Source organism: Aulonocara stuartgranti (assembly GCF_965226115.1).
Source record: "Aulonocara stuartgranti genome assembly, chromosome: 11".
NCBI classification, from domain to species: domain Eukaryota; kingdom Metazoa; phylum Chordata; class Actinopteri; order Cichliformes; family Cichlidae; genus Aulonocara; species Aulonocara stuartgranti.
In genome coordinates, this window is record NC_138947.1 from 22,581,733 (window position 1) to 22,609,527 (window position 27,795).

General features: G+C 39.8%; 1 protein-coding gene across 1 annotated transcript in view; it reads left to right on the forward strand.

Moving 5' to 3' along the window:
- LOC309717592 (collagen alpha-1(XIV) chain-like) overlaps window positions 1-27,795 on the forward strand; it is a 157,122-nt gene that overhangs the window by 68,803 nt on the left and 60,524 nt on the right. Inside the window, exons 22-32 of the mRNA XM_082552272.1 lie at window positions 549-698; window positions 3,609-3,725; window positions 7,221-7,367; window positions 8,805-8,879; window positions 11,304-11,443; window positions 13,827-13,950; window positions 21,869-22,012; window positions 22,292-22,456; window positions 22,672-22,710; window positions 22,864-23,002; window positions 26,513-26,655. Of these exons, the coding sequence (XP_082408398.1) occupies window positions 549-698; window positions 3,609-3,725; window positions 7,221-7,367; window positions 8,805-8,879; window positions 11,304-11,443; window positions 13,827-13,950; window positions 21,869-22,012; window positions 22,292-22,456; window positions 22,672-22,710; window positions 22,864-23,002; window positions 26,513-26,655 (1,383 nt within the window). The remainder of the gene's footprint in view (window positions 1-548; window positions 699-3,608; window positions 3,726-7,220; window positions 7,368-8,804; window positions 8,880-11,303; window positions 11,444-13,826; window positions 13,951-21,868; window positions 22,013-22,291; window positions 22,457-22,671; window positions 22,711-22,863; window positions 23,003-26,512; window positions 26,656-27,795) is intronic.

Genomic DNA, 27,795 nt, shown 5'->3' on the forward strand with positions numbered 1-27,795 from the left:
TTCTTACAGAAGACGTTACAGGTCTGTGAGAGCCAGAGATTTTCCTTGTTTGAGGTGACCAAATACTTATTTTCCACCCTGATTTACGAATAAATTCTTTACAAATCCTACCATGTGGATTCATGGATTTTTTTTTCACATTCTGTCTCTCACAGTTGAAGTGTACCTCTGGTGCAAATTACTGACCTCTGTCATCATTTTAAGTGGGGGAACTTGCACAATCGGTGGCTGACTAAATACTTTTTTGCCCCACTGTATCAGTTGTCCGCCTTGTCTCCAGACGCTGCTTACGCTACAGAAGACTTGTCAGTGGGATTAAGGAATTCCTTGAAGTATTCCTTCCACCATCCAACAGTGTCCTCAGTTGAAGTCATCAGTGCTCCACCCACACTATACACAGTCCAAGTAGAGTACTGCTTTCCCCTCCTGAGTCGGCTGAGTCATATCTTTGTGTTTATCTTGTTTGTAGCGTGTGCCTTAAAAAAATCAAAAACGTTTATCATTGTTTGTTTCCTTTTTACACCAGTGTGTATGTGTCTTCTTCTCAGTTCACGGTCCAGTATTGGAGACAACAGTGGATGAAGATGTGAACTCCATGCTTATTGTCAATCTACAAAGTGGGACAGAGTACAGTGTCCGAGTCAAGGCTTCCTACCCTGCAGGAGAAAGTGAGCCACAGCTAATAAATGCCAAGACATGTAAGTGTCCTTCTCATAAACCTGCAAGTAACAGCACAGAAATGTAAATGCTGAGGAACTCGTTATCCCTCACAGTCTCTTGGCTGTTACAGTTCATTACCATAAGATTGTGAACATATGCAAGCATAATTTTAAATTGCACTTTCATTGAAAAAACATTGACTTACTTTTGGGAAGTTATTATATTTTTCGGGGATTTACTCATTCGCCTACCAAGTGAAAGATGTCTGTTTTGATCCCGGGAGGAAACACAAATCCCTTTGGGGTTGTGTCAGAAAGGGCATCTGGTGTAAAAATCTACCAAATCAAACATGCACAAGGGGTTGCCACAGCAACCCCCTATGAATAAAGGAGCTTTATTGGGATGTCACCACCAGCTGGAAATTTTTTAATTATAAATTTGCCACAAAACGTTGTGTGGCAATTAGACGGCAGCAGAAAAGCAAAGTAGTTTAAGGAAAGTGGGGAAGGTACAACATGCATATTAAACACCTGCTGATATCATACTCTCTAATTTCCATTGAGACTTTGGCAAACAGACAGATGGATATTAATATTTTCCTTGCAGGCGGTGAGAACAATCTCTTTTGCATATAGATTTGGTATCAGTAGGTGCAGTAAGAACTAATGCAGGCTTTAATGCTTCTTTCATCTAAAACAAATAGATGAAGAGAGTGGGAGGCTGAGACACCGAGAGAAAAGAGAAAAGTTAAAAAGCACTGCATGCATGCTTTCATTTATGTTGTCTTTTTAGTTTTTTTTTTCTTTATGTTTCTGTGTAGTCATGTGAGTTTTCAGAAAACTGCCCTATCATCCCTCTCTCAAAATCTATTGCGGTTTTCTAGGTTTAAGGTCTAATTTCAAGTGGTGGGGTAAATACAAATAAGCTTATACTGTAGTTTTAATAGGTCATCACCACACTATTTCCCTCTGAAGCAAAGTGCTGAGACACGTAAAGCCGAGTGATTAATCAAGTTGCACATCACCTGCAAATAAATGGGCTGCTTTTGATTTCTTTTTATTAATTTGTGCTGCAGTGATGTGCCATCCTTCATCTGTTTTTCTCTGTGCCCCAGTAGGATGACTTACAACTCCCTCACGCCTTCCTGTCTATATAAAGCACTCATAATGAAAGATGCTTTCACAAAGAGAGAAAGATAAAACACGAGGCACTGGGATGCAAATTATACCACCTTCCATATATAAACTTTACACTCTGACACCGGCGTGGCAACAAATTTTTAGCAGTGACTTCAGGACTAACAGAATGCATGTATTTTGTTTTTCAACTTTATCCACATGTTACTCTTTTGGGATCCATGCTATCTACCGCATTATGCTTGTAGTACTGTTTTTCATGCTGTAATTAGTTTTTCTACACTGTTGGCCAGGGATCAAGAAAATATCTCATCACTAAATATTAAACAGAACACATATGAGATGCAATCAATTCTCAATGTGCCGATACATTTTCAGATGTATCGCATTTCCCCATGTTACACAGTGCTTAGTTAAATTCATTGCCAGTAGTTTGGTCTTCTCTGGGGGAACCCTGATTTATAAAGGGAAGTGCATGGAATCATTTGTCATTTTAATAAGGTGGCTATAGTGTCATATTTCCCCGGGCACACTGCATTCATGGCAGCCTCATCAACAGAAGGTTATATGGCATGTTTGCACAAGTAATTTGCACATACTAACATGTAGCATAAAAAGCAAATTTAGTACCCGTAGGACCAGTGAATGAAATTAACTTGTTTCCCTCAGACAAAGCCTAATATATTTTGAAATTGGGTGCTGGAGCTTTTATCATATAGGTTAGCACAAGACTGCAGAAGAGTCTCATGATGTTTTGCAGAAGAAAAAGAGAGGTTTGACTCAAACTTTCCAGTATGAAAAGAAAGGCATGATGAGAAACATCCTGAATCAACTAAATATATACTTTTCCTTTGGGTGCAAAGACTTTTTTTCATCCAGTTGTAGCAAAGGAAGCCAAAATCAGACATTATTTTAACGCAGTGTTTATCTGCATGCTGCTGCACCCACATGTGCATCAGCACCAGCTTGTAGGTGTCTTCCAGTGCCCCGTGAATGTTGCATGTTTGTATGTATGAGAGTAAGTTTATGTGCATCTTTGCATATTATTAATAGAAATGATGGGTTGCCCTATGCATTATTCAAAAGTATTTAAAATAAGGCACCTGCCATATGGTCCCGGCATAAAATATCCATTTACTGGCACAAGAGCCGAGTTTATTTTATATCATCAGCAAATTCTGTTAACAAGGAGGAAAGAACAAGAGTGAGCGAGAGAGGGAGAGAGAGGAAAACAGAAGAGAGAGTGACTCCAGGGAGGTTTGCTTGCCTGTGGTACACTCAAATAACACTACCAAACAAGTTTCAGCTATTAAAACTGCTCAGCTGTTTTGCATTTCACTGCATAATGTCTCTTGTTCCCCCACAAGACACATCAACGCTGACTAATTTTGTTACTTAATGATTTATTTTAACATCTACCCAGCTGAAAGTTTTAGACTATTTACACTTGGTGCACTGTTAATGTTCTGACCACTTTTCTGTTTCATACATAATCCAGACAATTCATTTTGTCCGAAACACTAATAACTGTTTACATTTCCCTTAAAGTGCTTTGCAAAAGAGCTTTCTGTTTGGGGATTTCAAAATTTCTCCTACTTAAACTCTTCATTGTTTGGTGCGTGGAAGGGCTGGGGACAGCAGGAAGTAATAGTGTGTGCGTGCGTGCGTGTCGGAGAGAGAGAGAGAGAGAGAGAGAGAGAGAGAGAGAGAGAGAGACATTACGAAATGCATATTAGTGAGTGTATTGGAAATTGAAAACTAGAGGTTAATCTGACCTTTCTATCATCTCTACAACTCTTTGTTTCTCTCTAGTATTCCTTGGTGTGTCTGGCTTGTCAGCCTACCAGGTGCGACCCAACAGCATGTGTGTTCAGTGGCAGCCTCTTCTACATACTACAATATACAGAATCTCTATACAGTCCACACTCAGTAAGTACTTTTACTCTTAAGACCTGTCAACAACCCTCTGGCAACCTCCATTCACTAGGGAAGAATGTGTATTCTCCACCCAGTTAGCGAGTGGTTGCTAGCTGAGGGTGCTGCACCAAAAACTTTCCCTGTGTTTGCTTTGCTTGTTAGCAGATTGCTGTGTGGTTTGCAAGTGTTTGCACATGTCTACAAACACTCGCCATTTACTCTCTGAATGCCTTGCAAACTGGAGACAGAGAATGGTTGCCATCAAAGTTAAAGTTGATTGAATTAGGAAGGTGCCTTCCTGCTTCAATCAACAGATTTCAAAAGGTGCAACTTTTATTTCAAGGTGACCAGTTCAGTACCACTTGGCAAGTGGTTTGCAAGTGTTTGCTGACAAGTCGGTCTCTCACACGGTAACCAGGCTCTAAGATTACATGAATGGGGAGACTGTTCTAATTCCCAACACGTAACATACCGACAATTAGTTACGTCCTGAGGCGTCCCACAGGAACGAGAAAGGTAACCTTCTGCATCCCTATGGTACGCGCCAGATTGCGGATGGAGTCTAACAGAATGACGCTCCCGGCAGTAACACACATTCCAGCCGTGTATTCCAGCTCTAACCCTAACCTTAATCCTAACCTTAACCACAGTCTTAATCGGCTTAGATAGTGTTTTCCAAAGTGATTAATGATGAGGAAGTAAAATAAATATACATGTGTCGATTAATTCCAAACTGTTCTCATGTTTCCGAGAGCGTAACATACCGAGGATTTGTCACATAGCGTCGTACGTTACGTTTTGGGTCGAGAACGTGTTGGAATGGGATGATAACAGCAGCAGCCAGCAACATCATGCAATCGGATGGTTGCCGACTCATCTCCAGACCTGTATGACTGAGACCTTAATTATATTGTATACTGGCATATACTTGTATCTGTGAAAAGTGTAATTATTTTAATTTAGTCCATTGGTAATTTGACCTGTTACAAGCTGCTCACTCTCTGAAATATGGTCTGAACCCCACCTCACCTTTACTGTAATAAAACTTCATCCCAGAAACAAGCAGGAGTTCTCTGCAGAGACACATAGTCAATACGTACATTTTTACTGTGCACCCCCCAGTTGTCCCAACATGTGAGAAACAATATTTTTGCCAGTTAAGTATCTGGAATACAGTTCAGTCAGTAAATCAAACTCTTTACTAGAGTTGTGCTATGCGGTGATGCAGCTGGATTCAGGCTCCGACCTTTTGAATGTGTGTCCTCAAAGGTTTGCAGTATCCTCGTGAAAATGTCTCCTCTGTTTATTATTAACACAAAGACCAGTCAGCTCAGGACACGTGTACTGGTTACGGGTACCTTTCACATTCATGTTGATTTATATTGATATGAGCAACTGGGGAAATACGTGTTATATTTGTTTCATTCTCACATGGCACTGGTTTCTGCTGTGAGGGATCATCGTAAATCTTGCTATTTGCAGAAGGGAAGGGGAGATATGATATGCTCGATAAATGACATGGGAGGAAACTGCTTTGAGAATCGCGCATGTCATCGCAGCAGAAATGAGACCAGGAAAGACACAGAATGTGACCTTTAGACGCTGTTTAATACACAGATCACCTTATTAATCAATGGAAAAAGGGAGCTGGAGGAAGAAAGGGGGTTGAAGCAAAGGGAGGAGGGCGCACAAAAAGGAGAAAGTGGAAAAATATGTTTTAGTTAAATAGAATCAGCCAAGGAAAAAAGTTGTGTTTAACCCCAGCTTTGTGATAGTTTGACAAAAATATAAAACCCACGTTGTGTTGACCGAGAAGTTTGGAACTCATCCTATCACAGTGAACAATTTCAAGTCGGAGCTTTATTTTTATTCGTCCTCAGGGGGCTATCCCACAAGTTCATATAAAATCTAAAGCCCTCCTGATATTTTTCAGAGATGGCTATCATGTAGAAATTGCTGTATAGATTTGTGGTCATCCTCAAAATAATTTGTTAGTGTAGGCAAGTGTCACTGCTTAGTCCACAGGGTTATTTTTGAAATATCAGTGCAGTAAAAATCAAAACATATTGTAGCAGGCAGGTTGGACTACCGTATGTGCTTCATGGGTTTACATTAAGCCTGAAAATATCCTGTCATTTATTCCTTGATTGCCGTTCAGTGAGATTCGTAGTTGGTAAATGGGTTCCACCCATTTGATTTGCCATGGGAAAGAAACCGCAGGTGTGACTAATACCATTACCAATGATCTTGATTTGCTTTGGTGTGCAAGCAAGGCAGTGTGCACAACATCAAAGCAATGACAGCACAGCAACAAAATTGAATGCAGCTTTATTAAAATTAAACTGAATAACAGGAATGCACTGTGTATGTATATCAGATCTTGGCTCTGCTTTAAAATAGATTTTTCCGACGGCGTTCAGGTTCGTGGTTGCTGTTGATTAAACTAAATTGGAAGCTAGCGTTGGCTGATAAATGTATTAGAGACACGAACAAATTCGGCGTGTGATTTGTGCACGCATTTCATTGCCTTTCGAGGGAAGAAGACAGCAGGAAGAAGGGAGATTTCTCTCCCGTCTTCCTCGCGAACTTTTCGATTTGTCTTTGTCTCTCTCTCCCTCTCCTGCCTGAGTAGCGGTGGGATGTTGAAGTCGAAAGTTTAGAGATTTACTTTAATCCACGCAGAGCCAGCCAGCTGCTTAAACACCTTCTCGGATGGAAACGCGCGGAGCCTCGACAGCTGTTTCCCTAAACTTTATTATCTATGGCTGCTTCCTGCGTGGAGGAAGAGCTAATTTGTCAACCTCCAAGATGAGAGACACATTAGGAAATAAAATTAGACTAAATGAAACTGACAAATGGCAGCCATTAGAGTGTGTACTGTATACGCGAGTTTCCAGTTTGTACCTTTTGGGCTGCCAACATAAATTCTCATGTCTTTTCTTCTCTGTGATCCTCTCGCTCTGCAGCCCGTCAAAACAGACACTACAAAGTACGTGTTTGCAGTCTGCAATCCAGGGGAAATTGTCAAGAGAAGACAAAAGAGCTCAATAACGTGATTTATTTTGATTTTCAGTTGATTTAAGATGTTTTCCCACACTTTTTGAAAACTTTCTCGCTTACCTTTTTGGTGAAGTGAAAGCGGCACATGTGGCGGATTCTCAACCAGTGTATGTGTGTGTGTTGTGCTTTCATCATGAAAAAGATGCCTGAGAATGAATCATTTTGATGCATCACAGTTAATTCTGTAAAGTCAACAAAACATTGAGCTTCATCAGAGCCTTAAACCGGACTCAAATCTGATTATATTTACCCTAATCTGCTAGAAAATACATTATTAATATTATCTTAGATTTTCATTGAGAACACAGATGAAAATGAAGGTGTGTCTTTTGTAAAAGTTCGTCTAAAAAGCATCTCCAGGCGATTTCAGTCTGTTTGGCGTGCATGACTTTTACTGGGAATTTTAATCACTCTAAATCAGCTCTTTTATTTCTTGTTGCCTTGCAGATGGTCAGAGACAGGAAGTGAGGCTGGGAGGTGGAGCTTCCCGACACTGCTTTTACGACCTCACTCCTAGTAGCCAATACCAGATCAGCGTTCACGCGCAAATACAAGAAACGGAGGGACCCTCTGTGTCCATCACTGACATGACACGTATGCTGGGTTTATGTTTGTTTTATGTCAAAGCTGTCGATCATTTCATTCATTTCTATTTATCGTGAACATTTTTAAAGGGGTTGCAAGTTTTATTCTTATTTCTTTTTTACTCATTTCTCATCTAATGTAATCAGTTAATCCTTTACGTCTCCATCTTATGTATATTTTTCCCTCTTTGCACACTGTAGCCATCTCGTCGCACATCTCGTAGCTTAGGTTTTCTTTAATTTGCTCGGTTGCACTCTCGGAAAACATATCGTGTTTGTGCAGTTCATTGGTCTGTTAATGAGGTGAGGTGAACCACACAGCTCCTGGGATCAAGAAGACTGGTGTAAAAACCAGGAATACCAAAAAAAATGAATAGATAGATATGTTCTCATATTCACATTGCTATGTAGCAAGACATCTGTTGGATGACTTAATCTGTTTGGTTTTGGAAATAGTTGAAGGTCTATAGACAAGTGAAATTTCACTGATGTATTCACTGTAAATGTAATTAATACGAGTGTGTCTGTGTATCAAAACCTTTAGCTGTTAGCCACAGCAAAGAGAAGTATCGACTACAAATTGTCATAATTATATTAAGTTCAGTACTTGAAATTGTACTTGTTGCTTTTACACACAGCCAACAGCCACCTTTCCATATCATCTGTGTAAGTCTGTAAACAACCGATAAAGCTCAAAGGGTGAAAAGACACAATAAAAGCAAGAAACAGCGTCAGGTAACGAAGGCACGAATTTCACCTGAACTCCTCACTGTTTATCATTCAGTGACAGCTGTGTCAATCAAGCAGATATTCTCAAGCAGGCTACATATCTTTGTTTTGTCACCACAGCGGTGTGGTGTGGAAGCCGAAGAAACATTTGTTGAGATAATCTCATCCAGTTTTACAAAGTGTGTGTCGCTTCTTTGCGCAGTAGCAAATCTCTCCGAGATGATTCACTTTACTGCTCTCTGGTTTGACAGAACTTTCTCCAAAGTAAGTAATCTGACACCGAGGCACAGACTTTAACTTGGGGCTGTTTTTGAGTCTTACAGACAATAGATGCTAGACTGATAAAAAAAAAATCACTTGTGCTGTTAGGATGTATAGAAGCAATTTAGAAAGTTCAAATCTGAAATAATTCCAAAATGGAGCAAAAGACAAACTCAATAAAACACAGAAGCTGTTTTGCGTATGTACAATATCTACAGATTGCATTAGAAATCTTTTTTTCTGTAAAGGTCCAGAGCTCAATCGCTGGAGGAAAGGTTAATAGAAACAGACCACTGCTATGTCTCAGTGTGCCAGCTGTGTTTGTGTGCTCATGCACAAGTGTGTGTTTGCGGTCTGCATGTAGACCCCATTGATGGTGCCACTTGTCACTGTCGTCATGATTGATGACCTTGCCTTCTATCTCTGTGTCTCTGTGTGTGTTTGTGCGTGCTTCCAGTTGCAGCACCCACTCAGGCTCCGACTGAACCACCCACTACGGAGCCCCCACCCACAATCCCACCAGCCAAAGAGGGTGAGATGAAGCTTTTAATACTCTTATGTTCAATGTGGTGGATAATCCTTGCAGTTGACATATTATGTCTTTTTAGAGGAAATATGACATCCATCTTATTTCTGTTCCTTATTCCCACCTGGTGTATTCATTGTGTACTTTGAAAAACAAAAATGGCCAATACATTCCTTCTCAATAGTTTGTTTACATACAAAACATGTGCGTTCTGTAAAACTGACGCACGTAATTGCTGAACTTCTTATCTGAACTTATTTTGCCTGTGTGTGCAGGAAAAATGCGACTGAAGCAACTTAGGAAAATGAATGTGAGACAGAAGAGTGTGTTTAGTGGATATATTGGGAAAATGATGCCAAAGATTGAGCTGCCAGAGGAGAGGAAAAGGGAAATACCAAAGAGAAAGTAGTGATTGAGGGCGTGCAGATGGTGTGACAGAGGAGGATGCTAGGGAGACGGAGGCACGAAAGAAGAAGGCACAGTCCCCAACGTGCTATACCGCTCTGCTGTGGTACTGAAACTGAACATACACAGTAAATCATAAGGAAATTTGGAGAGTCGGCTTGTAAATTTAGGGTGTGCTAAAGGAAAATCTCAGACATTTTTATTCCACAATGACTTAATTATGTGAAATATACTGATTCTGCTGCAGCTAACACCAAAATGAAGAAAAGTAACCTCTTATCATATTACCACAGGCTCAGCTAGGCTAATCTGATCACTCTTACTCAGCTTTATTTCTCCTCAAATCATGCAGGTTACACTTGACTCACCGCTGACCAGCAAGTTATGATACCTGTGAAGTTTCTCTTCACTGGATCAATCACTAAGTAAAATTTAGAAAATGAGCCTCAGCTGTTCTTGATAAATTCAAACTACAATCTACGTAATAAAACACATCCAATCCAAGCACTATATCTATTTTAATACATTAAAAAAGAGAGCATGTCAAATTAAGGCATTTGAACCATTTTTAAAAAGCCAATAATGAATATGATGTCACTAACTTTTTAATAACACTTGAGCCTTTGGAGAGCAAGGAGCCTAATTCCTCTGTTCTTATGCAAAATGCTTATAAAGCCATACTTAATATAGGATTTTGTACGCTCTTTTATTAGGTGACAGGTCTCTACAGCTGGCATGCCAGTTTAGCTTTGGGCTGTTTTATTAAAGAGCCATGCTGTTGTAATACATGCCGATTTAGCACACTTGACAAAGCTCAAAAAAAGTCATCTGGAGAGCAGCATGTGTTGCTCCAAAACTATAATTTCAGTGTTAATCTGAAGAAATTAATCAAGTTCAACTTTTGTTTTCTCTTTTTGATGCTTTCAAGTTAATAAACATGATTTGCAATTTAGTCTTTATTAGCACACAGCTTCTTTCTTTCTTTTCCAAACAGGGTTGTGAATGACTCATGAGTTAGGACAAGCAAAAATGTTTTTCAAATGTTTTTTTTAAATCAAAAGCTCAAGTAACGAAGGGGTTTGAGTCCACCACCCTTTCACCTACTACCCAGACAGGCTTCGTCCTCCTCTGTTCCTGTCTGATGAGCTCAGGTAAAAGGTCGCACCACAACACGAGGTCCACAAAAGTGAAAGACACACCTGCTGAGCCCGCCTGGAAGCGCTTCTGTCTAAGTTTCTGACCTTTGTCAGACCAGTGCCTCCATCTGTAATGACAGGCAACCTTTATTCGGGACAGAACTGCAAAGATGGGAGAAACAGAACACAAGGACCGTGTGTTTATTCTACATAGGAGGGAGAAGACAAAGAAACAAAGTTATGCCGCATGAAGAGATAGAAAGAAAATTTACTGAAAATGGTCAAATGTTCAAGACAGATGGCAACGCAGACCCGAAACACAAACAATCCTCTCTAACATTGAAGTTTTCTCCTCTCCTTTGTTGCATTGGAATTTATGGATACTGACATGGTCATAAACAAGGTTAGAAATTTAGCAAAGACTTGGAGGTTGCAGACTTGTTAAAACCACAAAACAACTTTACAGCAGTGATGAAAAGGCTGCTGGGAGTCATCAAGAAACCTGAGACAAATAAAAGAGGGAAACGTCGCTGCAGGGCCGTGGATATATAAGAGCGGCACAACCAGACAGGATAGAGATGATTTTTAGTTCAGAAAAATCAGAGTTTAAAAATGTGTGAGCACCATACCTTTAATCTTATGAACTCCACAGTTGGCAGATTGCTCTGAAGACCTAGTCTTTGCATATTTACCCTTTTCCAGCAGATGTATATTTGCAGAGCTTCATACTTTGCATATTTACTCTGAGTCTGAATATATTAGGCAGCCAGTTAATATTCCACTTACGCTTTGTCCTCTGCTGACATTCACACTGTGTGAAATTATTTTTTTGTGTAGACACAAAGCGTTGTGCTGACTAAATCTAAACCCCTCCCTTATCTGTCTGAAGTATGTAAGGAGGCCAAGGCTGACCTGGCGTTCCTGGTCGACGGCTCCTGGTCCATCGGAGACGACAACTTCATGAAGATTACACGTTTCCTCTACAGCACCATGGGATCGCTGGATCTGATTGGACAAGATGGCACCCAGGTCAGTCACATGACAGCATTCTTAGTGAACTTATCTCGTTTTACTCATTCATACCAGTTTTCCCCAAAAATCTGTCATTACATGGGAAAGGAAGATTTATGGATTAAAACGTCATGCTGTGTTGACCGCCTCGCTCTGACTCACAGTGAAGTGAGACTCTTTGCAGGGCTTGGATTCACATTTAGGACTGTTAGTGGTTGTTGTGTCTAGTCTAAATTCCTGTGTCTAGTGAAAATTACCGTTTTGCCAGTTTACACAGTTTAACCAACAGAAATCCAAATTGTCCCTAAGGCTTTTCATTTCCTTTCAGTCTCTTTGCAATTTATTTTCTTTGTTTAAGAATTTTTCCTCATGGGAAATATGATGTATAGCAGACAGTGGGGCTCCAGCCAAATGCAGCCGTACTCAAAACCATAATAATGAGGGAATAACTTAATTGCATATCTGAGTATAATCTGAGGGTTAGGAACTCGTTCACAGACGAGAGAATTATGTGTATGCGGGTGTTAATCCCTGCAAAAAGATAGATTACAACCCCCTGCCGCTCTAGCGAATTACCTCATCCTCTTTCCTCCAGCCGTTATGCACTGCAGCCAATTTCACCAATAGCCAGTCACCAAAAAGAGAAAGAAAAGCTATTTTTAATTTTTGCTTTAGGATCTGCTGAAGCTAGACTAACATTCAGCGGAGAGTAAAATAAAGGAGCTTGGATGCTGATAATGAGAGGATGGAGGGGACTTATCGAAAAGCCACTTAGTTTCTGTAACCTACTGTTTTCTTTGTTTCAAAGTTAGCCACTGAAATTTGATTAGAACAGAAATTTTACCCATATAATGTATCTTAGATCATTTGAGTTTAGTCCACATCCTTCGGATCATTTATTGTTTAGGAAAGAAAGGTGCTGACACTGGCATTCATTGATATTAGAAGGATGCTCTGGAGCCAACCACTACCCTGAAAACCCCCTGATAAATCAGCAGGACCAAAGCTTTACATCTGTTGAAAAGTTTGGGAAAGTGAGAAGAAACTTTAAACTCCCCGTGAGTCAATCTTTACTTTCTGGAATGACCTCTTGTTGCTGAGCGGTATTGAGTTAACTCCACTCATTTGCAGCCACCGTTCCAGAAAACAATACTTTTCCTGCAGAAATGGTGATTTTAATAAGTTGAGTGCAGATGCATTAAAGCTGGTATAAACAGTGAGTGGTTCTCTGTCAACGTGATTCTAACAGAGCAAAAGTTTGACTCATGTTACCACGGGGGATATTACCATCTTCACTCCCTCAGACTATCTCCCATTTATCAGGTCCATCAATAGTAATGCTAAGCTCTAACTCGGGGCTGTTGCTCCCTGTTGTCACTGTGAACTCATTTATTTGCGCTTCTGTCCTGCATGGCCCCCACTATGTCAGCAAACCTCAGCTGGTTCATTTATCACACTGTAGAGGTGCTTGCTAAACCCTTTTGTTTCATTTGTGTAATGTCTGCTGTTAAGGAGTTCACTAGCCTTGCTGTGCCCCATAACCTTCTGGCAGTAGGCTACCAGCATCAGAGCGCTGGCTGTAATGTGAGAAAGTTGGCTGCACAATAAAGAGGGAGTTGGCTGGGTAATGTAGGCTGACCAAAGCCAACAACAGCACCATTAGCAGTCTGGAGGTAATGACAGTTGTCCGACGCTCTTAGAGTATGGATATTAGACTGATTACAGTGCCAGTTTGGGAATGTGGATGTATGTATTCCTAAGTTTCCCCTATGCTTGTAGAAAAAGTTGCATTATTCCCTTTTTGCATCATGAGTGTTTCTTAGTGTGAAAAATATTAAATACACCAGGAAGGACCAGATGAAAAAAAGGTGATAACACTGCCCCGTCTATAAAGCTATAATCTTAAACTGTGAATTGTATATTCAGGCCTCTTGTGCATCATGTACAGACAAACCCATCTGCACTACATTCGCTTTGTGGGGCTATTTTGTCGCACCCCAATTAATGTAATTACACAATTACCATCAGTGAACAATAGCAATATCTGTTTGATACTGTTGTTAATGTCCAGAAAAAATTCAGAGAGTGTTGGTGATAATGACGTGGATATTAGGTTGTTTGACCAAGATCGCAATCATTTGGCTTCATAACACTTGACTAATGCCAGATAAGCTTTTTTTGTGTGTAATTTAGGTTTTTTGTACTATGGGGCGAGGCTGAAACTACCCTGAAAACCCTTTGTGGCAGTATCGTGAATCACATGACTGTGAACAGATGATGACAGAATTTTACTATTTTCTAAATTCTCCCTTTATACGGAGTTTAAACCCAAACTGGCTCAGGCAAACGGCACTTTAAATTTGCATAATTTTATTTGACATGTGTCTCTGTCTCTCTCCAGGTGGCCGTTGCTCAGTTCAGCGACGATGCTCGGACCGAATTCCAGCTGAGTTCTCATAGCAACAAAGAAGCACTGCTGGAGGCTATTCAGAGAATCAGCTATAAAGGAGGAAACACTAAGACAGGTTAGAACAGCACAATGGCAGGATTATAGTGGTGATAGTTACTGCAATTCCCTTTGTTTAGCTTTATTTATTAGCAGGACATTTTCATTATAATCTATGTTAGTACACTGCTCAAAAATTTAACACAGATGAAAAAGAGAAAAATCATGCTTTATGGCCTGGATAATGTTTTAGGAATAAAAGGATGCCAAATCGTTTTGATAAAAAATTTAAATGATGAACCTACAGAGGGCCTAATTCAAAGGCAACCTGAAAATCAAAGTGAAAAAGTGATGCTAGTCCATTCTGAGGGAATTTCCTTGCAGCAACTCAAAATGGTACTCAGTAGTGTGTATGTGCTTCTAAGCATGACTGGCAACGTCTGGGCATGCTCCTAATAAGATGGATGGTGTCTCGGAGTATCTTCTCCCGGGTCTGGACCAGGGCATCACTGAACTCCTGGACTGTTAGGTGCAACCTTGGGGTTTGGATGGATTGAAAAATGATGTCCCAGAGGTGTTCTATTGGATTTAGGTCAGGCAAGCATGGGGGCAAGTGAGTGGTATCAATTTCTTCATCCTCCAGGAACTGCCTGCCCTCACTGCCCAGCCCTTCGTGGCATTTGCAATAGAATACCAGAAGTGACAGGCTCTGTAACATCGTTCAGCCTGACTGTTTGGGTGGTGCGTCGGTGATGGTTTGCGGAGGCGTATCCATGGAGGAATACAACAGACCTCTACAGGCTAGGCAACAGCACCCTGACTGCTATTAGGTATTGGGCTTAAATTCTTGGACTCATTATCACACCCTATGGTGGTGCAGTGGGTACTGGTTCCCCCAGGTGTAATGCCCGGCCTTATGTGGCGAGTATGCAGGCGGTGTCTGGAGGATGAAAGAATCAATACCACTGACTGGCCTGCATGCTCACCTGACCTAAATCTAACAGAACACCTCTGTGAATCTATGTTTAGTGACTCTATGTTTGGGTCTATGTTTCCTTCTTTTTTCACTTTGATTTTCTGGCTTCCTTCTAATTCAGCGCTCTGCAAGTAGCTAATTTTCATTCCCATCATATAATGTAGCTTCCTTGTGTTTCAAACACATTACTCAGTCCATATCAGTACAGATATCAGCATGATTTTTTTACCGCTTGATATCTGATGTGTTTTTAAATAAAGTTGTCCTTTATTTATTTTTTGAGCAGTGCGTATAACTATAATACACACGTGTACAAATAACTTGACTAGTTTTATTCGTATCAAATGTGCGTCATTAACATCAAATCAGTATTCTGTCCATGTTGGTATATTGTACCACTCCTGCTTCATTGTCAGTATGCATAACAAACACTACGGATGATGAATCTATTGTAAAACTCATGTTGAAATGTCCCGCTGCGTTAGTCTACACAAGGTGAAAGCCATTAACTCGATGTGGTATGTGACTGTGCAGGTAATGCTGGTCGTTCAGAGCGCTTTCCCTCTGCTAAAGTTTGGGTCAGGGCTCAGTGTCTGCACACAGTAATTGTGTCCTTGAGCTATACCTGTGTGATACAGAGCCGATTCCACTAGTCTTCCTACATGTGTTTTCCTCTACTCTCTTTCTTTGTTGCTGATCTTTGTTCCTTTTCTCTTCTTCTTCCTTTCAAGCGTTCTTCTCGGCATTGCTTTTTGGCCGCTTTGTTTCATCCCATCCCTCTTTCATTTGTCTCCTCTTCCTAAATGTTCTCTTTGGTCCAGCTTCCCAATTATAGTTTAACAGGTGAAAACAGGTGGTGTTTTAGCTGACAGGGCAATGTGTATATGAGTGCATGTGGTCTACTGCGGAGCGGAAAATAAACCATGAAATTTAATCTTCACCACACAATAAAAAGTAGGAGTCAGTTGGTTCACACAAGGTTAAGCTAATGCTCACAGACTCACTAGTGTATCTCCAACCCTGATCTCTTTGTCTCACACACAAACACACAAACGCACACATAACTGGAGCCAGCACAGTAAAACTATTCCTCAGCAGCTCAGATACACTGTGAGTTATTCAGGCTGTTTTTACTTCGTCTAAGACACCAACACAGCATGTATTTTATTTTTAACTTGATTTTTATACTTTTTACATATTTCATATAGAAAAAGAATAATAGAATATGCATAGTATATCTAATACTTGTATTGTGCTTTTTTACAATGACAAAGGTGAAGAGTATGTCTCTGTTTGGTTTAATGGTGCTTCTTCTATGGTTTCTCCTCTGTGATCCATCCATCCATCCATTCTCTTCTGCTTATCCTTGTCAGGGTCGCGGGGGCGCTGGAGCCTATCCAGCTGTCTTAGGATGAAACGCGGGGTACTCTGTGAGCCAATATTCATAATATAGCTTCTAAAACATAATGAATCTCTGTTTTAATTACACAGGTATGTTCAGTTTACTTGTATCACTCTTGGACTCAGGGTTTGAGTTTTGTTGCTCTTGTTGTCTTTTTTGTGAGGTCATGGTTCTTGCTTTTAGTTGTGTTTCTGTTACTCTTTGAAATTCAGTTAGTGTTCGTTATATTTGGTTCCTTGTGTTTTTTTTATCCTCCCCGGTTGCTCTTTTATGAAGTTTTGTCTGTTGCTTGAGTTTTGTAGCATTGGTTATCATTTGGTATTTGTTCACTGGATTTCTTATGTGCTTAGTTTTGTACTTTTTTTGGTCTTAGCGTTTGTTTATTTACTCCCCTCTGTGTTTTCCCCTTATTCTTAGTTTTTTTTATTTAGTTGTTTATTTGGTGCTTTAGGTGCTCTTGCCATAGATCATCTGTAGATTTACACTTTCTCAGTGTCTTCTTTCACTTCATATATAATCCTAGAATTGCTACAGTGTGTTGGGATCAGAACTATGCGGGGGCCTGACAGTCGGCAGCAGAAATCCTTATTCCTCTTGTCACTGAGGATAGTCTTTTAGGACTGACTGTGTTTCTCAGGGTTGATATGCTGCTGAATGAATTTTGGACAGAGAATGTTACAAAATGAAAAGGCCTAAATCGCCTAAAGCGCAAAACCCAATTCCCCTTCCTTACAGTACATTTTGCTCCTCTGGTTCGTTGAGGGAAGGGTCAGCAGTTCCTCTGGCTTTCAAAACCGAGGCTTGCAATACAATCCATAAGTTCTGTTTGCTCTCCAAACCCAAACTATTCCCTTTTCATTTTTTCCAAACCTCAGATTCTCCTCAAAGGCCCCATTAGGGACCCTCATTGTGTCCAAAGCCCCCCAAAATATGTACTTTTATTCCTTTTAAACCTTTAGCCTCTGGCTATCTGTGTGAATACAACAGCTAGCCAGCAAGAAGCCCTGCAGTGTTAATGCCCTTTTATGTTTACTGTAAGTGGTTTGTTCACTTTATATCGCCGTCCTATGACCTTTGGAGTAGAAGAAATGTGCTCGGAAGTGTACTTGTTTACGGTAGGATTTCCAAAGATGGAATCTTTTTTAGGTATAAGTTCAGTCTGACATCTTTATTAATTCTGAGAAATAGTTCTGCCTCCTTACCTCATACAGTTGGTTGAGAGTGCAGAGCTGTTTCTGTAGCAACATGGATTGAGTTTCTTGTTTGAAGGCCTGCAAAGGTTTTTGCTTAAGAAGATCCGACAGCTACTTATTCATATTCTGATCAAACCTGTAGTGCAAAGCCTTTTCTATATACCCATTTCATAAACAATATGTAAATGATGCTGCATCCTTTTAGACTGTATAGTCAGTTTCTGTTCCAGCATCAGTACGCTCTGATACAAGTTAGAGAGAGAGCACGCTGAGGCTTATATTCTGGGATTTTGTTTGTCACTACGCATTTCATTAACAAGTTGTTGAGCCTCTGGCTGGCTTAGTCAATGATTGATGTAACATAGATATAGCTGCATTAGTCTTTATCCCTGTATACACAATGTACATGAGTACACTGTGTGTGTGTTGAGATTTTTTTTTATTTATTTTTTGCTGTATACAAGTAATTATGTTAATCCCTGGAGCGGATTGGCAGTACAGTATACACGTGGCAAATTGTGTTTCTGTAGCTTCTTGTGAGCAAATGTAAAAGTGTGTAGTTATGTGCATGTATTAAGGAGACACAGAATGTGCTACTTTTGATTTTCAGCTATTTAGCGATACACGCACTGGTCACTTTATTAGGGACACCTTGATGGTACCAGGTTGGACCCCTTTACTACAGAAGTGCCTTAATTCTTCATGGCACAGATACAACAAGGTGCTGGAAACATTGCTAAGAGATTTTGCTTCATATTTACATGATAACATTATACAGTTACTACAGGTTTGTCAGCTGCACACCTGTGATGTGAATCTCCCATTGCACCACAACACAAAAGTGCTCTATTGGATTGAGATCTGATGACTGTACAGGCCATTTAAGTACAGTGAACTCATTATCATGTTCAAGAAACCAGTTTCAGATGATTGAGCTCTCTGACATGTTGCGTTATTGTGCTGTAAGCGGACATCAGAAGATGGGTACGCTGTAGTCAGAAAGTCAGCAACAACCCTAGACAGGTGTGGTGTTTAAATGATGCTCAGTTGGTACTAAGGGGCCACAAGTATGCCGAGAAACTTTTTCTCACACCATTACACCAGCAGCCTGAACTGTTGATACAAGGCAGGATGCATTCATCCTTTCATGCCAAATTCTGACTCTACCATCCTAATGTCATAGTGGACATTGAGACTTATCAGACCTAGCAATGTTTTTTTTCCAATTTTCTGTTGTTCAGTTTTGGTGAATTGTAGCCTGATTTCCTGTGTTTAGTAGACAAAGATGTGGTCTTCTGCGGCTGTAGCCAATCTGTTTCAAGGTTCAATGTGTTGTTCATTCAGAGATGCACCTTTGCATTCTAATGATTGGTTGTTTGAGTTACTTTGGACCTCTGTCATCATCTAGAAGAAGTCTGGTCATTTTTCTCTGACCTCTGTCATCAACATGGCATTTTCACCCAGAGAACTGCTCCTTCAGTTGCAGGAGTAGTTAGTCTTATAAGAAGTGTTTGTGAACTCAAAATCAAGAATTTGATTTGGAGAGCCCAGTGTGTGCTCCCGACACAGGGGAAACCTACCTTGGAACGACAGCTGTTGTGGAGGTGAAGCCCAGGGCAAGATATGCTTCATCATATGTTCTAGTCTCTGGCTTGGATGGAAGTTGGTTTGGATGCATATTTAGCAACGCTTCTCTTTATGCTTTGCCTTTGCATGGGAGCCCCTTAAAGAAAAGCCTGTCCATTATGCGAGCAGCGTCCAAGCATTTTTTTTTTCTTTTTTCTTTTTTTTCTACAGCCCCCCCCCCCTGCAATGGCTTCACTCACTCTGAGAACCTCTTCTCTAAGATCTGCTGACAAAAGGCTAAATGCATTGGGTTGCTGCAATGTGATTGGTTGATTAAACATTTTTATTAAATTGATCAGGCATACCTAATAAAATGGCCAGTCATACATTATATTAGTAAGGGTGCGACTTTTTTTAAAGAAAGCACCCTTATTCATCTGTATTAATGCAGTCTTCTGGGACCCTCACTCAATTCATCTAGGTTTATGACTCCTTTATGAATTCAGAATTAGTGTATGAATGAGTTTCGGTGACTATAAAACTCATCCCACCAGTACATTAGTCAAACCAGTGAAACCAATAAAACCCTTTCTAAAGCCTTTGTATATGTTCAATAATGCTTTTCATGACCCTGATTAAAATTTTAAGTACTCTCATGAGCTTACTGTAACTTTTTAAAGATTAGAGGATTTAATGGCTCTGTCCATTTATGATACTCCAGAGGGAACATTACAGCCTCCACCTACAGCCACAAAAGAACAGGGAGGGAGCGTTTCCTACTGCAATATAACTTTTTTCTGTTTTTTTCTTCTTTCTTTTGCATGAAGCCTTTGAATTTTAAAACATTTAAGCATCTTTTGTTTTCCCATATTGTTTCTCTTTCTGAGTGACAGCAACAAAGCTGGTAAACTGCCAGACACCAGAACAAATGTAAAATGACACAGATTACACAAACACACTCAAAATAATGAATCGCTGATTGATGATGGGCTTTCCAACTCAAGCTGTCCTGACATGATTTGGTTTTGCAATAATTTTTTTTATCACTTTTTTTTAACTTGCTCTCCCCATCTGGATCCACTCTTCTGTCTTCTTTCCTATCCTCAACGATCCACTTAGCCCCTCCCCTGTCTCACTTTCCTTCTTTCCTACTCTGTCCAGTGTGTCACTTCATGCCTGGCTAGCTGCTGTCTCACCCATCACGAAGAGAAGACAGTGTAGAAACAGATGTAGCACTGGCAGATATCTGACATCAAAACACTTTACAGGCCAAGCACTCTATCATTTTTCATCAGTGACAGCTCACTCTAAAAAAAAAAAACAAAGAGGAGAAAGTGAAGATATGATGTGGAGTGTGGTTAAAAATTGAAAGACATCATGCACACATAGAAGAATTAATACCAGTGTTTAGCAGTATCAGTTAATGGGCGGGCCATGTATGGATGCGCTGGTTTTAGTGCAAAGTTTCCTGAGTCTGCACCTCTTGTTATAACTCCTGGAAACACATGAGAAGTGAGAGATGAGAGTGTAAGAGGACAGAGAAGGACTGATGGGGTTTTTTTTATTATGAAAAGGTCATCTGGATATGAGCAACATTTAGCACAGCTCAACTAATCATTTCCAGCTAATTATAATGGACAAAATGCAAATGATGGAATTAAATAGAAACTACCTACCAATGTATGACTGATTAGACTTATTGTTGGTGCTCTGTATGCATTCATTTGTGATAAATGAAAAAGAAAAAAAAACGTAAAAGTTTCTCTTTTATTTAGATGACCATCCGTCACCTACTCAGAGTTAATTTTTCGATGCTTTTACCTGATGGCAGCAGAAGGAGCTTCCTGAAGGAAAAATTATAAAGAAAAATGTGCTGTAGGTGCTACAAAGTTTTTCTGCTGTTTTGAATTTTATTTTGCATAACTTTTCAAGGTGCTTAAAGCACAGTGATGCACATAAATCATCATTAAATTCACTGACAGGTGTGCACAGAAATCCCCTCAGTTGCTTTGCTGTGGGTGGCTCCTGAAACCTTTTAAAACTGTCTAGACAGATTTTATTGACTGATTACATCCATTAGCAAGTGACTTTTAATTTTTTTGATAGCATGCTGTAAACCACATTGTGACGTTGTCTATCTTTCTGTCTTTGGGTGTCATTGAGATACACGCCACACAAGTTGTTTTCTGGCTTTTCTTTTTTTTCTAAATGCTAATCGCTCAGCCTAAATCTAATTTCAGGGGCTTTTGGGTCACTTGTCTGATAATTATGGAGTCAGTAATGTATTTTATTAATGTCAGTGGAATAATAAATTAGGAGGTCCATTAAAATTGCATCAAAGGTCACATGGTTTCACCTCTTTGATTGATGTGGGGAAGAGAATTTGAGATGATTAGAGATGACATCCGTGGTTCCAATAGCTTTCATTTGCCAAAACATTTATCAGCATCGAGCCTCGCTTGGGAAACATGATTGATGATAAAATGACTGCTCCAAAATGTGAAAATATGAAGCTACAAATCTAAAGAGAGGTGTTAAAAGTGGTCAGCAACGGTATTAAACACTATCTACAGGAACCGAGAGGAAGAAAACATTTTGGGGAAAAAGTGAAATGATTTGAAAATGATTTCAAACTTGTATTTAATTGTAACTTATACACACAAATGTTCAAAAAACGTTTAAACATTTTGACTAAGTTGATGACTGGGAAGTTTACTGAAGGCTACTGGTGCCATCTGGCCGGGAACAAGTGTGACTTCACTGCTTTGCCTGAACCGTGCTTCATTTGTGTAATGTAACAAAACGAAAACATGTGTGTGAGTTTTCTGCTTTATGCTGCTTCTGGTTTGTCTCTTGTTAGGTAGAGCCATCAAACATGTGAAGGAGTCTATTTTCACCTCAGAGGCGGGAGCCAGAAGGGGCGTTCCCAAAGTCCTGGTCGTTCTGACCGATGGACGTTCACAAGACGATGTCAACAAAGTGTCCAAGGAGATGCAGGTGGAGGGTGGGTATTTACGTCATTAATCCTGAAATGCAATGAACGATGACTTACTCTGGCCCTAAACTATGAGTCTGTGACAGTCGGTGAGATATGTAATGTTGTTATAATGAGCGTGTGTGGTTAGAGTCCAGGAAGAAGATCAGAGAAAATCCTCATTCGACCTCTCTGTTTTAGTCCTGTATCTCTCACGCTGCTGCGGCAAGAAAACTAACAGTGTGTTAGATTAAAGGACTTAATTAATTCCAGCTTGTAATGAGTCTTCTTTTTTAATTTCATTCTCAGGCTACATCATCTTCGCAATTGGGTTTGCGGACGCAGACTACGGCGAGCTGGTGAATATCGCCAGCAAACCCAGTGACAGACACGTCTTTTTTGTGGACGATTTGGACGCTGTGAAGAAAATAGAAGAGCAGCTCATTACCTTTGTCTGTGAGGCTGCCACTGCCAGTGAGTAACACCAGCTCATGTTTAAAACAGAGAGAGAGAGGCCGGGAGGAAAATGAGTTCAAGTCAGATGGGGATACAGGTAGACAGAAGGGAAGAGGGACAGAATAAAATTCAGCTGGGAGAAAAGGAGATATGTATCCTGAGGGAAAAAATGGAGGAGAGGAGAACTTGTGCTAATGTTGAATGAACTAACAGACTCAGTTTTGTTCTTTCAGCTTGTCCGTCTGTTTTGATGAGCGGTAACACGTTGGCAGGTAAGAGTTTCAAATACCATGCACTGTGCTGAAATCCCTGGAGAGGAAGTAAATAATAATGACTGCAATTACATCATGATGGCCCACATAGTGGTGCTAGCAATGATTATTGATTATTACACCAAAGTGTTAATGGTGATGATTCTGCTGCAGGTTTCCGTATGATGGAGAAGTTTGGCCTGGTAGAGAAGGAGTATAGCACCATACCTGGAGTTTCTCTGGAGCCGGGTTCATTCAACAGCTTCCCTTGCTACAGGTTACACCGTGATGCCCTGGTGTCTCAGCCCACCAAGTGAGTAAATGAACATTGATCCATCCGTTCACATCACAAGAATTGTGTCCTCCTTGAGTATTGGTCAGATTTTACTGAAACTTACAAACAGTGATCACCTAATGGGCTTTCACTCAAACTGTGCTCAACGTTAATGAGCTTTATAAACTCCAAACACAGCTCCAAATTCTTTAAGGTTGCATGTTGCTACATTTTGCATGAATAAAATGATAAAGACAGAAGTTCACTGAATGCCATTTGATATGATAGCTTGAAACATTGCTTTGTATACCACTTGTATCCTGTTAGATGGTTAGATAATAAAATAATAATAATGGATTGCATTTATATAGCGCTTTTCGAGACTCTCAAAGCACTTTACAATTCCACTATTCATTCACTCTCACATTCATACACTGGTGGAGGCAGCTACAGTTGTAGCCACAGCTGCCCTGGGAAGCGAGGCTGCCATATCGCGCCATCGGCCCCTCTGGCCATCACCAGTAGGTGGCAGGTGAAGTGTCTTGCCCAAGGACACAAAGAAAACTAACTATAACAGTGATCTTATTGGTCATGGTGAAGGATGGAGTGGTCCTAATGGGTGAATCCCACATAAGGAAGGTGTGGTTTGGGACTTTCTATCACCATTATGCTAAAATCAGTATTATGGCCACTGCCAAGTATAACATGCTGATGTGTTTACATATTTTTACCATACTTTTTGGTTATGGTTGTAAATACTCCTGAACTCAAACACTTTCTTTTGGTGGTGAACTGAATAAATTTGTCCTGGGTATGACTGCTTGAGAGACTTTTCGACTTCTCATTGGATTTTTATTCTCATTAGTTTGTGCAATACAGCCAACCAATGGCAAGATAACTTATCAGTTTCTACAAATTACACTTTACAAGAACCTGTGAACTGTGATGGATCACAAGACACATGAGTTACTGTGCCACTGAAATTGTATTTCAGTTGTGCATCATTATTTCGTCTGATAAGGAAGTGGATTTGCTCAGATTACTGTTCTCTTTATTTTCATTAATGATTTGCTCTGTTTTAGCTGAACACACAGTTTAGCTTTTCTAATTGATTCTCTTGTCAGAAAACTTTTAACTGGAGTCTGCATCTAATATAACAGTAACTTTTAAACAGCCAAAAAACATCCATCCATTTTCTTAACCACTTATCCAACTTTAAAATGGGGTTGGAACCTATCCCAGCTGCCACATGGTGAAAAGCTGGGTACACCCTGGACAGGCTGCACTTTCTTCGCAGACTTAACACATACAGACAGATAGCCCCTCATCTAACATCCAACATGCATGACTTTGGACTGTGGGAGGAAGCCACACAGGCACAAGGAGAACACAAAAGCATGCCAGTAACCTTCTAACTGTGAGGTTATTGTCCTAACCACTGCAGCACCACGCTACCCAAGCCAAGAAACAACTGATCACATTTCTTCTTTATGACTGCTAACTCGCCTGACAGCACAAATGCTTGATGAACAATTGGCACATCTGGAGTTGGCAGCTGGGCATAGCTTTATTCAAGTGTCATTAAGAATGAGATTAGATCTTAGAGCAAATAAGCAAAGATGATTTTGGCCATAAGAATGATCACGACACAGGGACACGATGATAAATGAATCAGAAACATCTGTAATGCACTACTTTCTCCTTCTTAAGGTCTGGGTTCACACACTTCTGATAGCTGTGTGCCAAATCAGGAAGCTACATTTGTGTTTTTAATATGTTTGCCTTTTTTTCCTGATTTATGGTTAAAGTAAATGCCTCTGTATTTACATTCATGAATGAGAATTTTTAGTTCTTGGCGACGATGCACCTACTTCGTTGAATGTGTTCTTGACTTGATGTTGTAAAGGTGTTTTTCTTATCCATGGAAATAATTCTGTCATCATGCACTTTAGTTGTCTTTTGTGGTCTTTCTGGGTTTTCGATCTTGTTGGCCACTGTATTCTTTCTTTTTAAGAAAGAACTAGATTGTTAAGCTGGTCACTTCTAAAGTTTTCCTTTTATCTCTGATAGATTTATTTTGGTTTTCTTGGTTAATGATCACCTTTTTTATTTTGTTTGGCATCTCTTTTGATCTATTTTTGATGGTTTCCACGAAAAGCTCCCAAATGCAAGTTAAACACTTTGAATCACCTGCAGGTTATTTATCTCCTATTTGTCATAGTATAATGAGAGAAACTGCTTCACCTGGCTATTAAACTGCCTGTCAGCCAGTTGTCTAATTATTTTTGAGCCTCTAGAAATGGAGGACTGTTTATACAAATGGCTCTAATTCTGAAACAGTTACAATACAGTACAGCACCTTTGTTACAACCCTTAAATTAAAGCTGAAAGTCTGTACTACAATCACACATTGATTGTTTGATTTAAACTGTGGTGGTGTACAGAACTGTGTCATTGTCCATCGTACCTTAAACAAAATTAATTATTTTGTTTGGTCTGTGTTTTTATATCTACAGTTTTAAACATGTACAAGGTTTTGAATAAACAAACACACAATTAAATAAATAAGTACATTTTTATTTTAATAAATAAATAACATTTAATCAATGTTTTGATAATTTAACATTGTGTACACTTTATTAATCCCATAGGAAATTCCTCTGCATTTAACCCATTCACTCAGTGAAGCAGTGGGCAGCCACCAATCCAGCACCCAGGGAGCAGTGTATAAAGGCAGCACCTTGCTCATGGGTATCTCAGGGTAGCCATTCGGTGGATTTAAACCCCCAACCTTGCTATCATGGGGCAAACACTCTACCTACTGAGCTATTACTATCCCCGGCTATCCAATATATTCACTTTTTCTTGGAATTACACATCTCTAGAAAGTCAGGTACAGAACTTACAGTGAAAGAGAACATGTTGTTTTAAAGCTAAAACTGCAACGAGCCAGCCATGAGTCAAACCTAGAATCTTCTGATCCATAGTCAGACATTGCGCCACTGGCCCACATGCAAGGTGCTGGGAAGAACTTGAAAGCATTCGAAGAGATTGTTCATATAGGTTAAAAGATTTGGTACGTATCTACAGTAGCACTAGACTTCAGGTACACGTTTAAATACGACATACATGTTTGCTTACACTCAGTAGCACTCAGAGCTTTCAGTGGCTCCAGTTTCGATCCCCAAGGTCTTTTCTGATGTTTTCGGAGCTTATTTTCACTTGATGCTGTCAACAGACTTCCATTTCAGCTTCCTGTTCTTTGATTGCTCCTTTTCTGAAAAGTGACAACCACTCTGAAAAACTGAAGCTTAGGAGATTTAAGCCTGAAGTGCTCGGAGGCAGCTACCTATAAAAAGACTAGGCTCTGTGATTAAAAAGAGGCTGGTGCTCATAGTGAGTCTCAGGCATCTGAAAACACTCTAAAAGCAATCACAACAGCTAAAAACAGACAGCACACTTTTTAAACACACCTAGTGCATACAAGCCTTTCAGGCACCGCTAAGCTTGCTATGTGTGTGTTTGCCTGTCCTTTCATGTGTGTGACAGGTATCTTCACCCTGAGGGTTTACCATCTGACTATACTATTTCTATGATGCTCCGCCTACTTCCCGAGACCCCACAGGAACCTTTTGCATTGTGGGAAATCCTCAACAAGGACAACGACCCGTTAGTTGGACTGATTCTTGACAGTGAGTTTGAATCACCTATTTTCTTTCTTCTTTACCTTTTTTGTCTCAGCTGGATTTTCGCACATCACATTTTGACAAGTATAGACTTAAATAGCAGATGTTTGCTACAGCTTTCCCAGCACCTCCAAGTAAACCGAGAAAGTGCATAATGAAGCCAAACTTAGAAGTCGGGCTGCAAAGATATTAATGATTCCAGCTGGGATGCTACATTAACTACAGTTTTAATCCACTATGGTTTATGCAGCTTTAAGAAGTTGGGACGCGTTGTGAGAAGAAAAAGAGAAAAGAAAGAAGAGGAATGCAATGATCATTTAAACCCATGGTTAATTGTATGCATGCTATATGTGCTTATTTTCAAATGGATGCTATTAATGTGTTTCAAAATATTGGAGTCAGAGGCATCAAAAGACTGGAAAGGATGTGTACGCGGGGAGAAATGGTGCATTTCAGAAGTCACTGACAGAAAAAGAAAATGATGCTTTACAAGTGAAGATGGGGATTCATTACTGTTTTGAATAATGTGGCATATTGCTTCACAAAATGAAGAATAATGCCTTGTAAAAGTAAACATTAGAATTCAGAGATTGGAGTATTATCTACTGCAGTAGTTATTACAATATATTAATACGTCTGAAATCTGGAGAACTGGAGAAAAATCTGTCATGTAAAGAAACAATCATCTAAACAAGAAAGACCACCTTCTGATGATCCAAACTTATTACAGACTTTTTAGAGATGGAAGGCTGTTCTGTGGTCCGACCAGTCCACATTTGATTTTAAACGAATCAAAGGCTACTGGTGCACCTCTGTCAAGGTTAGCTTTCACATCACCAATGATGCTGCACACTGTATACAAGCCTATATATGCCCTGAAACATACACAATGGTCTCAATGATTTCAGGAACAAAATGCAGTTTTCCACTTTCAAAATGTCATATTTTAGCTTGTTTTGCTTTGTGGAAACAACAAAAACAATAAAAAGTATTTTCTATTTAACCTCGAGGATTAATAAAAATCAAAGATACAGACATGGTTAAAATAAAGCATGGCCTTTTTCAAATCTAAGGTTTAATGTGTCAGGACATTAAAATTATCTTTTCCTTAGCAGGTCTTAAAATTATGTAAATACAACTTTAGGT